This window comes from Eubalaena glacialis, chromosome 11 (genome assembly GCF_028564815.1).
Source record: "Eubalaena glacialis isolate mEubGla1 chromosome 11, mEubGla1.1.hap2.+ XY, whole genome shotgun sequence".
NCBI classification, from domain to species: Eukaryota; Metazoa; Chordata; class Mammalia; order Artiodactyla; family Balaenidae; genus Eubalaena; species Eubalaena glacialis.
Genome location: NC_083726.1, coordinates 6469707 through 6484226, shown reverse-complemented (window position 1 = coordinate 6484226; position 14520 = coordinate 6469707). Strand labels below are relative to the sequence as shown.

At 47.7% G+C, this 14520-nt stretch overlaps 2 protein-coding genes across 4 annotated transcripts in view; one reads left to right on the top strand and one right to left on the bottom strand.

The window, feature by feature from the left end:
• The window catches only part of PACSIN2 (protein kinase C and casein kinase substrate in neurons 2), a 133813-nt gene extending 119908 nt beyond the window's left edge, over window positions 1-13905 (bottom strand). For all 3 annotated transcript variants that reach the window (XM_061204239.1, XM_061204238.1, XM_061204241.1), the window contains exon 1: window positions 13757-13905. The gene's annotated coding sequence lies outside the window, so the exon portion shown is untranslated. The remainder of the gene's footprint in view (window positions 1-13756) is intronic.
• Window positions 13116-14051, top strand: LOC133101612 (uncharacterized). The gene is made up of 2 exons (XM_061206620.1): window positions 13116-13319; window positions 13368-14051. Exons 1-2 carry the CDS (start codon window positions 13116-13118, stop codon window positions 14049-14051), a joined length of 888 nt encoding a protein of 295 aa, XP_061062603.1.
• The last annotated feature ends 469 nt before the right edge of the window (window positions 14052-14520 follow it).

Sequence of the window (14520 nt, the reverse complement as noted above, 5' to 3'; positions counted from 1 at the left end):
CTCCCATGGAGACTTCAGATATTCCTCCTGTTTGAACCTGGTATGGATTCTGAGCTCCCAACCTTGCTTCCAGCTCACAGTTCGGCCCAGCCACGATGGAGACTCCATCTCCACAACATGCCCTGATCCTTGAGGAGGCATGCAGATGCCAGACATACAGAAGGACATATACTAAAATACAGGGCAAACAACTACTGAGCTTGCACTCTAGAGCCCGCGTGCCACGGCTACTGAAGCCCACGTGCCTAGAGCCCGTGCACCGCAACGAAGAGTAGCCCCGGCTCCCCGCAACTAGAGAAAGCCTGCGTGCGACAACAAAGACCCAATGCAGCCAAAAATAAATAAATTTTTTTTTTTTTAATTTGAAAAAAAAATACAGGGCAAGAAAAGGGCAACAATAAACATCTACTGAATTCTCCCCCAAAAAGGACCCTTTTTTAATATTAACAAGGTCCTTAGATCCCTAGACGATAGTACTTTTCGCATTCAATGATTGAGGAAATCAAGGTGACAAAAGGCTACAATAAATTCAAGCTTTAAAATGAATTGGTATTTTATTCATCGTAAGCACAGCCATCATTTTTATACAGTAACATATAAATGTTTTGTGTGTCTGTGTGTCTTTGCTTGTGTACAGGGGCAGTAAAAAAAAAAAAAAAAAATCCCCCTACAAAGTATGCCTGGTGGGTATAGTTGTGAGTGAGCCATCCCTTTGTAATCATCCCCTAGCATCCTGGAGAACCAGGGTCCCTGTGGGGAACCACCAGTGCACTGAAGAGAGAACCTTAAGGCAGATCTGGGTCTAAGGAGTTATTAAGCTTCTGTGAGCCTGTTTTCTCAACTGTAAAGTGAGAATCAAAGAGTCACGTGGCAGGACAGTTGGGAGGCTCAGAGGCACACAATGGCTACACTAAATGGGGCTCTTAAAGTGCAGCACTGCCCCAACCAAGTACAGGACACATACCCATTCATCCAGTCCTCACAACAATCCTATCATTATCCCCATTTTACAGGTGAGGTAACTGAGGCACAGAGACATCAGTAACTTGCCCAAGGACCCACCATAAATTGCAGAACTGGGATTCAAGCCCAGGCAATCTGCCTGCAGAGCTCGTGACGTGATAAACTCGCCACGTAACACCTGCAGCACAGAACATCAGGCTGGCCCAGAACCAGAACTCAGCAGGGCTTGTCCCACTGCTCCAAGAGGGCCCTCCTACAGGGGAGAGCAACCTGGGACCAAAAGCCAGTCCCCCATCTACAGCAGGAGCCTTTGCAGCCCCTGTAGATACTGGCAATCTTCTACCCCTACCCCAGGGAGGGAAAGCCCTCTCTTCTTACCCACCCCCCCAGGAGTTCTGGGGCGGGGTGCAGTGGGGGGTAGGTTGCTGACAGAGTTCGCCTCTCGAGAGTGGGCCTCCGCCTCTTCCAATCACACCACCAACATTAAGTTTCTGTAAGGCAGGGATTTAAAGGTTTGGGGGTTTTTTTCCCCCTGCTTCTTTACTTGTTAGTTAAGAGAGCATGTTATTTTCAACTATTTCTAAATTTCATGAACCTGTAAGTTCCTACTGGAGGTTATAGACAAAAAAGCACAAGTCCAAAATAACAATTCTGGAGATTTGCCCCAACTCTGGAGCAAAAAAAAAACTTCAAGGAAGGTGACTTGTCTGAACTTTAAAGGGAGACAATGAGGGACTTCCCTGGTGGCGCAGTGGTTAAGAATCCGCCTGCCAATGCAGGGGACACGGGTTTGAGCCCTGGTCCAGGAAGATCCCACATGCCGCAGAGCTACTAAGCCCGTGCGCCACAACTACTGAGCCTGCGCTCTAGAGCCCGCGAGCCACAACTACTGAGCTGGCGCGCCTAGAGCCCGTGCTCCACAACAAGAGAAGCCACCGCAGTGAGAAGCCCGTGCACCACAACGAAGAGTAGCCCCGCTCACTGCAACTAGAGAAAGCCTGCACACAGCAACAAAGACCCAACACAGCCAAAAATAAATAAATAAATTTTTAAAAATAAAGGGAGACAATGAGACAGCCCAGCCCAGCCCACCCCCAATCAAGCAACTTCAGACCCACACCTGCAAGAGCAAGAAGGAAAGAAAGAAATCCAAAAGATAAAAAAAGTCTGGAATGTACTATACCAACCACTTCACTCGGTTTTCATAAAAGGAGGCATACTGCAGCACTCCAATTATCCAATCAAATTATTTTTTTTCCATGACTTCCCCATGGCCAGGACTACCACCTCAGGCCCCACTTCAAGGCCCTTTTTTTGTGGGACTCTCAGGCAAGGCCTAGCTCTGGACTCCAGTCACCGGCCCCAGTTCTAAGAAGCAGAAGAAACTTGATGGAACAATGTGCACCTGTCCAACCCAGAATAAAGCTGGGGTTAAAAGCTGCCAAGGAATCATGCCTCATGGTCCAAAGGTCCATGTCCTGAAATAAAGTAGCCCCATTCCATTACATGCCACACCCTGCCAAGCTGGGAAAATTGGGCAGAGATTTCTCAGGAAATAAAACAGGAAACGTGGAAAAGACAAAGGGAAGCCAAAAGCGTGTGCCTCTGGGGCTTGGTAGTTACCATCCAGCTTGGTTGAGAAGCCATAAGGATGCCTTGGTGCTTCCACCCAGCCTCTACCAGAGCCTTCACCACACACACAGCCAACAGCTCTGCCAGTTGCCCAGGCAACAGCCAACTTAGACATGTTTAGGCATCTGTGGAAACCAGGGCAAAGTACAATTTCCATACTTGTGATAAAAACACAGATTACCCAGCACAGAGCAAAGTATTACTCTAAAATTTGGGTTTATTGACTAAATAAACGGGTGGGGAGAGGAAGCAGGAAGCTAGGCAGCACCGAGCTGAGCCAATGCAGTCAGACTAGCCCTACAGTGCTGGCATCAAAAACCTACTTGTGCCCGAGAAACAACACTCTTGTTATGTTTCTGTGTTGTTTGTGATTATTTCCTCTTATTTCTACCTTAGTACATAGTAATGTTTTCTGTTTTGTTGTGTTGTGAACGTCAGACTTTCTTAGCTAGGATAAGAGGAACCAAGAAAAGAGGAGTTTTTGCCCAGGATGAGGCCAGAGAACTAAAGAGGAAGCAGCCTTCTGGGGGTGGAGGAGTGTGATGGAGGCACAGCAGGAATCCAAGGGAGAGAACCCGAGGGTGAGAGTTGAGGTCTGGCCACTGCTCCCCACCTGGGGCCCTCCTTGTCCCTGCTAAGCACCTTTTCCTTTGCAGACCCTGAAAATGAACCACCAGGAAAATAGGACTCCACTTAATCTTCAGGTGAATACCTAAGGAACAATGGAAGGTGAAAAAGTAAGCCAGCCCATGGTGAAGGGACATGGTAAAGGACACAGTGACTTCAGAACAGAAAAACAAACAAGACAAAAAAAAAAGAAAAGAAAAGAAAAAAGTGTAAGCACCAACACTATAAACCTCCCAATACTTCTCGGACTTCCCTGGTGGTCCAGTGGTTAAGAATCCGTGCTTCCAATACTGGGGGCACGGGTTCGATCCCTGGTCGGGGAAGTTCCACATGCTGCGCACTGCAGCCAAACAAACCTCCCAGTACTTCTCTGAGATGTTTGCCTCTAGCAATGGTAGGAATGTCCGTGAGAGCAGCATCTAGAAGCTACACAGGCAAAATCCAAAGGATAACGAGATCCTCCAGGCTGTCCTGATGTGTGACGATACCAGCAGAAACAACCTTGCATGGTCTTTCCCACTATGCGTATTTCAAGTGAGGAAAAGAAAAGACGAACAAGTTCAGAGAGACTGTGGTTCAGAGTATCATGACAGCTGAATTGATGAAGGAATGTAACCATAAACATTTACAACCTAGGGAATGCAGAACATTGGCTCAGATGATCAATAAAGAAAGTAGTAAGGACTTTTTCAAAGATTGTTTCTTGTTTATGAAAGCAAAAACATCTAATTCAAGTAAAATGATATCCAGAAACTTAGGAGGAAATGTGACTCATTTAAGAAAACCTCACAAAAGTTTATCTCACAGATACTTGGAAGTTCTAAAGGCCAAAGCATTTTAGAGAGAAAAAAAAAAAATCCCTCAATTTTTTTCAACCATAAATATCAGAAAGGTAAACCCAGAAGCAACGGAGTAGGCTTTCAAAACACTCTAAGATGTTCATACCCTTTAATCCAAGATTTCTATTTCTGGGAATTTATACCCAGGAACTAATTACACAAATGAAAAAAGAAAAATGAAATTGTAAACTGCAAATTCATCTACAATAGCAAAAAAAAAAAAAAAAGTGGAAATAACCTAAAATGTCCAGCATTAGGGGAATGTTTTAATCTCATTACATTAACAGGATTACACAACCATTAAAAATCTTTTTAAGGACAATGATAAAAACATGATATTTGATAAAATAAGGGAATCTGAAGAATACAATTGTGACAGTGTAGATTGACGAGAAGGGGACAACCCCATGTAGCCAGTGCAGGCTTCAAATTCTCTCCCCTGTTTACAACACTGATGACCTTGGACTAAGCACATGATCTCACTACCTGCAGGGCCCTCATGTTCAAACTGGTAACTTCAGAGTCTTGAGTGTTGCTGGGAGGACAGACAGAGGCAATGCCTCTAGCCTCTTCTGAAGTGTGGAGCAAAGCAGTCAGTAGGTGGCAGCTACTGCTTCTAAGATACATAAAAACCCCTACGCATATGCAAAGTAAAATACAAAGAGTTCTTTATTAAAAAAAAAAAACTCTATTTCCTATGTTGTACCTTCAATTTTTAAAAGACTAGAAAGCAAAAACACAAAACAAAAAAAAGCCTTTTGACACAAAAGTGACAAATATTTACAAGCATAAAAACAAAGATCTGCTCTAAATTACCTGTACAAATGATGTTCATTTGATATCACAATGTCAACAAAATGTGAAGCTCTTTTACAAAGTGTAGTGCAAATGAATGCTTTACAGAAATGTAATTTCTTCTCCCCTAAATAAGTGCTTTTTCTCTTTTTTTAATTTTTATTTTTTAAATTTTTTGTTTGTTTATTTATTTATTTATTTATGGCTGCGTTGGGTCTTCGTTGCTGCGCGCAGGCTTTCTCTAGTTGTGGTGAGCGGGGGCTACTCTTCATTGCGGTGGCTTCTCTTGTTGTGGAGCACGGGCTCCAGGCGCGCGGGCTTCAGTAGTTGTGGCGCACGGGCTTAGTTGCTCCGTGGCATGTGGGATCTTCCCGGACCCCGGACGGGCTCAAACCCGTGTCCCCTGCATTGGCAGGCGGATTCTTAACCACTGTGCCACCAGGAAAGTCCCTCCCCTAAGTAAGTGCTTTTTCAATCTCATATGACACCAAGGCGAGGCGAGAGCACTCCCACCTAAGCCAGGAGCTCTGGACTGTTTAGAAGCCTCTCCCTTTCTGCCCTTATCTCCCCACTTCGTAAATTATTGCAAACTCTTGGATTATCTTAATCAAGTTAGTTGTAGGCATAGATCCTGTCTTAAACAAAAGACCACATAACTTGCCTCTTTTCTATGTTTCTGAGAAGTGGGGAAGGAAGATTAACTTAAAGATTTTTTTCATATTTGAGGGCAAGTGACTCAGAATCCACTTATTCAAGACAGCAGATAAGTGTGGCTTCAGAGCCAGGCTGAGGGTCAGCTCTGCCGGTGACCCTGTGAAGGTCACTTCATCTCTCAGAGCTTTGGTTTACTCATGTGTAAAGTGAACTTTATCTTGTTGCTAGAATTAAATGAGCAGGAGCGTGAAGCTTCTTGTATGGTCCCTCAGAAACCCCCAGAGGCCTGTCCCAGATGGTGATGCCCTGCCCCTGATCTACCCTCCTCATTGGCTGCCCATGCTCCTCAGCTGATGGTTACCTTCACTGGTGCAGAGGGCACAATTGCTTCCTTAATTAAAACATTGTCATGTCCAAGCTAAACAGTACCCAGGTAGGCCAGGTCCATCCTCCAGCAATCAGTCAGCTACAAAACCCACTAACAGCAGGCCTGGAGGTCCACATGGGGTGCAGAGCCTGCTCTGTGGTTCTTCTGAAGACCACAACTCACAGACTTGGCACGCTCAGTTGGCGACAACGTAATTGGATACAATGGAACACAAACGTAGTTTAAAATATGAAAATGTTCACAAACTATGGTTTGGGTATCACTTTACAATAATAAAATTTCATTTATTCAATAGGAAACTTCAAAGCACTAGCCACAGCTTATTCTATATGTGAAAGACCACCCTGCAGGCCCCAGCAGAGACCCCCATAACTAGGCTCTCTAAGAGCTATAGACTTGGGCTGAGGCCCACCTGGGGTCCTGGCTGGCCAGCCTCAGGCAAAACCAATGACCCTCCAGTCCTCCCTCTTATCCTCCTCTGAAAAATGAAGAGGGGAGCAAACCAACAAGGCTGTTCTGAAAACAAAATCAGGACTATGGGAAAATTCCTAGTAAACTGAAAATGCCTACACAATCAAGCCATTTATATATATAATTTTTTTTTAAATTATAGAGTCAAGTTATTACTTAAATATTAATTCTAAAAGTAAAAGGGCAATGGAACAGTTTGGAAATCAAGGAGAAACTTTCCGTAATTCTACAACCTTAACTACAGTTGCTGTACATTGTTTTAATATTTTACACTTGTGATGAGTATACCTATTGCTTTACAATTTGCTTTTTCAAGCCTTTAAATTTTTCATTACTTAAGTATGAGCTACTGTCACCATCACACATGGTCCCTTCCAATTCTGATTCACTAAGGCTAGTCACAACACCAAAGGTCAGGTTTTCTATAACCTAGGTAACATTCAACTCAAGCACAGAATCACCAACCCAGACGGGAGCAAGGCCTCTGTGCGGCAGGGCTGCCCTCAAAACCCAGGAAAGAAAAGATCGCCCTCAGGCCTTCACCCCAACAAAGGGGACAGAATCAGAGAGAAGCCTGGAGGTGGAAAGAAGAGACAAGACAGGCCCTGTTAGGGGCGGGATGGGAGGGTGTTCCATGCAGGGTCAGAAGCCTCATCCGTGTCGACAATCTCAACAGCATCCCTGTGACCCTGAGTCACCAAGGAGAGGTCCGAGTACACTGAATACACTTAGGCTGAGAAAAGAATAACACATCTTAGAAGGATTTTCAATAGCATTGGATAATATAACATCAGTTTGAACCCTTTAAACGTATATTTCTCTTAATTAGCAAATTCACTCAAGTAGACACTGCACTTTGAGCGATACCAAAGTAACTGAGCTGGCACCATGAACCAGGCACAGGTGCTGAGCTCTCGGGGTCTACGGTCCACTCCCTCACATTGCCCTCCCCAAGTCGTATGAGGAGGGGGCTGTCAGTATCCTGGTTTTGGGGAAGTTGAAGTATTTGGCCAAGGAAGACCACGGTTACCTAGTAGTAGAGCTGGAACTCAAACCCAGGGCTGTGTGGCTCTGAAACCATGCTACTTCCTATACCTTACTGCAAATACTACCTTTTTTCTGCAGGAACTGGCGGTGAAAGTTACACACTAACTGCGTGGATTTGTGAGCATAAGCCATATGAAAAGAGAAGCAGAACCCAGGCAGCTGCTGTATTACCAACTAAAAACGTAAATTCAGGCAAAGGAACTGAGTTAAGACTGACGCCAGTCCTACTGTGGAAGCCCCTCTCATCAGAGTTTAGCACTGCTTCCTAAGAACTTCCACACTAATCCTTGAGCCTCCAGGGACATAAGTGACTTTTGTTAAAATAAGCCACTTGAATCACCCCTCCCCCATCTGCATCTCTGACTTCTCACCTGACCTCTCACTTCTGTGCAGAGCTTCAACCTGCTGTGTCTACTGCCCCAAAACAGCTCCCCATTGAACTCCACCCTTCAGGAGGAGGTCCAAACCTGAGCTTGGCCTGCAAGGCAGGTCACACAACCTGAAGTCTGCCCACCCAGCCTTCCCCCCCTCCACCCTCAGCAGCCCCCTCACACCCCCACGTTCTTTACAACTCCGTGCCTCTGCCTGGAGAGCGGCAAAACCACTCCGAAGTCACCTCCCTGAAGGCCAGCTTCTGTGCAGTGTCCTGAGGGCGGTCAGATCCACCCTCCTCTGTCTGCCCCAACTTTGTACACACTCCTATCTGCTACTGTCACAAAGATGGGATCGCTTCTAAGCTCACCTCCTGACTAACAGTCACCTGAATCTCGGGATCCCAGAACTGTGAGGAGAGACAAGCGTCAGGGGCACAGCACACACAGTGGCCAGGAAGGCTCCCTCCGACCCACCTTGCCCAGTTCCCGTCATCGGCATACACTCCTTCCAAACACTCAGCCCGGGAGTGAACTTTAAATAAAAAGCAGGTACTTCGACATAGCAGCCTAATGGAGTTCCCCAGCTCATTACTGACAACTCTGCCGCTCTATCAATATATAAATCACAGACAGGCCTCTGGAAGAAAAGAGCCAACAGATGCAAGTTTCCTGGTCAGAGAAGGGCCCGTGAATACTAGCAGACCTCACGGCAGGTTGTGTAGTTAACTGGATGCCATCCCTGCACGGTGGCGGCAGCCTGGAGTTCACACTTCATCGTGGGCCTTGCCCTCTAACAGCCTCATCTCCTCACCAATGCCTCTCTGGCGAGCAACTCACCTAGGGAAGCTGACACATGACATCAGGCTTTATGTTCGATGTCAGTGAGGCTGTGCATGTCTGCCTCATCCTCTCCAGTATTCTAAAGAAATGCACTGTGAAATGAGCAAATACCCTTTTCCATGCCTGGAGAGTGAATGATGTCGGCCAATCTCCTTACAGGTATCAGACATAACATAATAGGAAGACTGGAGGACACACACATATACCACATTTGAGTGGTACCTACTGTATACCATCCTATTACCTCCATGTCTGGTTATTCAAAACATCTTTATTATGATGATTCTTTTCATCAGTAATAAACCATTTAACATCTGTGAGGCTTTAAAGTTTAGTATTCTTTTGCTTACACAAGCCTTTTATATAGCTGATACACTGTATTCTGTTAATAAACTGGAAAAAACCAGTCCCTAAAATATTCAGAATCTGGCCAGAAGGCCACAAGAAGTCACTGTTGGATAGTCATGGTCATTGGCACAATCCACACCCAACTCTCAAACCCACCCAGCGGCTCTGGGCCCAGGGAGGGGCCTCTCAGGCTGCAGGAAAAGTCTCATCTGTGAGGACATATTCGACAGAACAAGTCAAATGTTTGGAATTTTCACTTAACATTTATTTCACAAGTTTCTCAAGTGCCACTCAACTGAAAAGTAATCATCTCAATGTACTCTTTAATCAATAAACATTAAACAACTCTGCTCAAAACGCTCAAGTCCCACAAATGTTTCCCTATGAAAAGTATGGCACAAAAAAATAACAAAAACAAAATAAGTAACCTTTTGACAGTCAGGCAGAAAGGTGTTTAGTGATCCAAATTCAGAGAAAAAAACAGTCCTTTCAGCAGATGCACAAGTATTTCCTCTGCAAGCGACACATTCTGGGATATTTACACTGCCAAACATAACCAACCACCAAGGAAGCAACACCTAATGGAAAAACTCCAAGCTGGCAACCAGGAGCCCTGACTCTGGTCCCAGGACAGGCCACTGGCTGTGTAATGCTACTAAAGTGGTGGACAGGTCTGGTACCGCTTTCTCCATCAGAAGAAGGAATAACCATCACCACCCACGCTGTTCAGAAATATTTTGGGGACAAAAAATGAGAGGTGAAAATGCTTTGGAATGTGTCTTCCATAAATACAAGTCATCATTATTATTAGCTCAAAGATGACCAGGAAAATAGGATTACAGAATATCAGAGGTGAGAGGGAGCTTAGAGATGGGATGATCCAGGAATTCCTAGTCTGGGGTCCAGGCCTCTGATGCTGTCCACAAGTGTGCTTTCTGGGAAGAAGTCCATAGTTGTTATCAGATTCTCAAAAGGTTAAGAACCTCTAAGGCTCTCCTTTTACAAACATGAAAACTGAGACCATAAGATACACGATTGTCCTAGGCCTCAGGGTTAGTCAGGAAAAGGCTGGACAGAGCCCAGGGTTCCTAGTCTCCATCTATGCTCCTCCCCCTCTACTATCCCACATTCCAGGGAGGAAAAAAGTCACATAAAGCTCATATAGCTAAATAAATAAATTAAAAACAAAAAAAAAGGGACTTCCCTGGTGGCGCAGTGGTTAAGAATCCGCCTGCCAATGTAGGGGACACGGGTTCGAGCCCTGGTCCAGGAAGATCCCACGTGCCGCGGAGCAACTAAGCCCCTGAGCCACAACTACTGAGCCTGCGCTTTAGAGCCCGTGCTCCGCAACAAAGAGAAGCCACCGCAGTGAGAAGCCCACGCGCCGCAACGAAGAGTAGCCCCCACTCACCACAACTAGAGAAAGCCTGCGCGCAGCAACGAAGACCCAACACAGCCAAAAATAAATTAAAAAAAAAAACAAACCACCACACACGTGGTTTCTAAAGTTATAGCAAAATTTCCATCCTTTTTTTTTTTTTCTTAATGCTTCTGAGGCCTTTGATCACCGAGGCCTTTGATTGTTGAGATAGCATTTTATTCATTCTATATTCTCATATGTTGTTCTTTCAGTTCCTAATGTCAGGAAACACTCAGATGATGTTTTAATATTGAAAATAAAGATTTTATTCTAGGAAACAAGAAAACTAGACTACATGATGCTCTGTTTTATTAAGCAAACAGATAAACATACAATCATGGGAATGACTACAAGCCAATATATAACATAAGTAAGGAGTTTTTGTCATTTTGTGTTTTTAATCAAAATACCAAAGCTTGTGCTCTTAGATGGCCACTGCCCCTCAAATAGCTACCTTTGGAACCACACATACGCCAAGAATGTTGCATTGCGCAGAATACTCTGAGAATTCTTCTTTTAACACTGCCTCCAGTCAGCATAGCATAATCGTCTGAATACCACCAGTCTCAAGGAAATCCTACACAGCCATCCCAGGGCCCACTACTGGGCCCATCAGGAACCAGGTTTCAGGCACTGACATGCTTTCAGGTATGCGAAAGATCACTGCCAGGGCCATAAAGTAAGGTCTCTGCCTGTGGAATGCACACTGACTGACTTCGTAACTAAGGCACTGCTGCGCTGCCTTCAGGTATGCAGCTGCACTTCCAAACAATCTTAATTGGAAAAAAACTGAGCCAGCACTATCGCTCATGTGAATGTGGTCATTACCCAAATAATCTACAGGGTGGCCTCCACAAAGTCACCAGTACAATCTGATGGCAGATAAGGCAGGCCCGAGTCAGATGGGAGGTCCAGGTAAGGGTAGCCAGAGAGCACTTGGTAAAAGCTACCATGATCTCTAAGCACAAGGTGCCATTACTATTATTAAGGAATCTATGCCACCTTTTTGATATTCCATAACATCCTGGAATCAACTGTGACCTGGTCAGAAGAAGGAAACCTGAGCACCAGGCCCTTAACTTGGTCTGCACAGACTTTCAAGTGAATAATAAGAAATGAAAAAATGTAAGGACAAATGCCCCTCATCTCCCACCCCAGAAATTGCGTGGCCATCAGAGATCTGGACTGGGCATCCAAGACTGGGGAAAGACAACTTTATCTCCCAGCAACAAGCCATGTTCAAAACCTAGATATTGGGACTTCCCTGGTGGTCCAGTGGTTAAGACTCCACCTTCCAATGCAGGGGACGTGGGTTCGATCCCTGGTTGGGGAACTAAGATCCCACATGCCGCGGGGCAACTGAGCCCGCGCGCCCAACTAAGACCCGACACAAATAAATAAATGAATTAATTAATTAATTAATTTTTAAAAATCAACACACTTTATAAAAAAAGGACATGGAGTATTTATTTTAAAAAAACAGATACAGCTTTCTATATATGCCTGCTTTTAGATCATTTAAATATTATGACCTATATCTTATACATTTGAGACTAAAAGTAATAAAGTTTCAGTTCCCCAACAGCATGAGCTAAGAATGATATTTCCATTCAAATGAATTTTTATTCTTCTCCAAAAAAGTGAATTAAGAGTGCAGACCTAATCACTCATCTATTCCTCTGTGTTACGTTACTTTCCCAAGTAATAAATATCATCAGCCTAATGGCCAGTTTCTTTAAAGCTTCAAGACAATTGTCAAAAGAAAAACACACCACAGAAAAGTTTTTGATGTAGTGGTCTCATATCTCAACTAACATAACCTCACCAAGGAGACTGTGAAACTCTAGAATTAAGTTTAAGTGCACACAGATTATTGTTTCCCATGTGAATCAAGAGAAACCCCAGTTGCACTGGCTCCCATTCAATGCCTCTATGGGGAGGCTGTAGACAGGCTTGTGAATCAAGTGGAATAAGAACTTTCATGCAAGAAGGGGAGGGCTGGCATTCAACCGAGCCCACCTGGTTGGCTCACTTGCCCTGGGTTAAAACAGAACTTCAGCAATATTGGGATAACTGGAGAGGAAGGAACTGCAGAGAAGGGAAGGAATTGGTGTGAGCTCACCGCCTGTAGCCCAGGTTTAAATTCTCTGAGCTGGTCTCCTGATTTTCATCAGGACAGCCAGGGCGTGTTTGGTAAACAGAGTAATGAGTAGCCGTGGAGACTCTGAGCAGCCAACCCTCCTTAACCACAGAAACACAGGACAGCTGGGGTAAAGGAGAGAAGACAAGACCCAGGAATGGTGCACAGACCCCACCTGAAGGCCACCTTCCCTCAGGCACCCAACCCGAGAGCAGCATCCTCAAAGGCTGCAGCTGTGTGGGACTCCCGGCGACAGCACAACTCGCTGCCCTGACCAACTCCTCTGAAAAGAAAACCAGCCTTCCCAGGTGGAGCTGAAACCCAACAAGCCGCTGAAATCGAGCGGCAGCAGCAATCACTACCTCTCCAATCCCAGGCCTCTCCGGATGCCCCAGCAGGCTGGAAACTCGCGTTTCTAAAAATGACGGTCTGGGAAAACTCCGAGGGGCAACCGGGCAAACACCCCCAGCCTCTCCTGCCTGTTCCCCCGGCCCTAGGACCTGCTCACAAAGAAGGGCTTGCCATCCCCCCGCCCCACAGAACCAGAAGAGGGACAGGGAGGGTGGGAAGGAAGGAAATGGAGGACGGTCATCACAGCGCCCCAAATAAGCGCATCCGCATATGTGTCCCGCCTGCTCTGGCCGCCCCCTCCCCTCCAGGTCACCCTCGGGCCCAGCCCTACCCTCCAACCGGCGCCTACCGGGCCCCCTCTCCTCCGGCGCGGCTCCCCGAGCCGCCCGCGCTTCCCCCAGGGAACCCCTGCACCCCTCGGCTTCCCCGCGTCCCCTCCCCAAGTCTCTCCTAAAGTCGTCCGTCCCCCCTTCTGCAGCAGCGCTCTTGCCTCCGCGGGCCCCGCTCCCCAACTTCTCACTCCAGCAAGCCCTCAACCCGAGAACTCGTCCTCTCCTCTGTGGCGCCCCCGCACCCCTCGGCCCCCAGCTTTCCTCAAGCCCAGCCCACCCGCCCTCTGGAGGCCCCTCGACGTCCTCTCTGGCGCCCCCCTCGGCCCCCGGACGCCCCTCGGCGCCCGCGGTGGCCCCAGAACACACCCCCTCCCACAGCGACAGGAAGTTCGCGCGCCGGCGGCGCGGCCCCAGAGGCTGCCCTCGGGCGCGGAGCGCGGCCCCAGCGTGGCGGCCTGACAGGGCGCTGGCCCGGCCGCCGACCAGCGCCCCGCGTCCGCCCGCGGCACCCCAACCGTCGCGGCGTGCCCCTCACCTTGGCCGCCGCTCGCCTCCCGACACGCCGTGCACCCTTGTCTGGCCGCGACCGCGTCTCCAGCCCCGGCTCCGGCTCCGGCTCCGGCCCCGGCCCGGCTCCCGCCCTCGCTCTGGCCGAACTGCCCGGCCCTACCCTGCCCCGCCGCAGCCGCTTCTGCCGCCAGCCCCGAGCGCCCCGCCCCCGCCGCGCCCGCTGTGCTCGCGCCATTGGCTGCTGGGCGCCTGCCCCGCCCCAAAGCCCCTTCGGCGTCCCTGATTGGGCCGGAGGAGCGACGAGGCGGCACGCCCCCTAGCGCGCCAAAGGGACCTCCCCTGGGCGTCATTGGCGACTACCTCTGTCAATCAAAGGGGGAGAGCCTACTTAACGGCGGAGAGGGCGGCTGGGGTCACTTTCTCCGAGTCGCTCAGAAGCTGGGGTTCGCAAGACTTACTCACTGGAGCCAGTGTTTCGGCTTTGCGGGCGCCCAGAGGCGGGGACCGCGGGAGGGTAGCACCGCACTTAACTGGGAATTCAGGGAAGGTAGTCTTTCTGAAAGTTTTCTCCCCTAAGGCACTCACAGAAGCCAATGTCATCAGGGCTTCCTCAGATTCACTTGAGCCGGCTTAGTTTAAGCAAGACAGAGAGCGGTGTGTGTGTGTGTGCGTGTGTGCGCGCGCGCGCGTGTGTGCACAGAGCCCACGCGAGGGTTTGGGGAACCGATGCCAGGTAACTTGCCGGGGTGGTTGGGGGCGGGGCGGCCCGGAGTAAATAAATAAATGTCA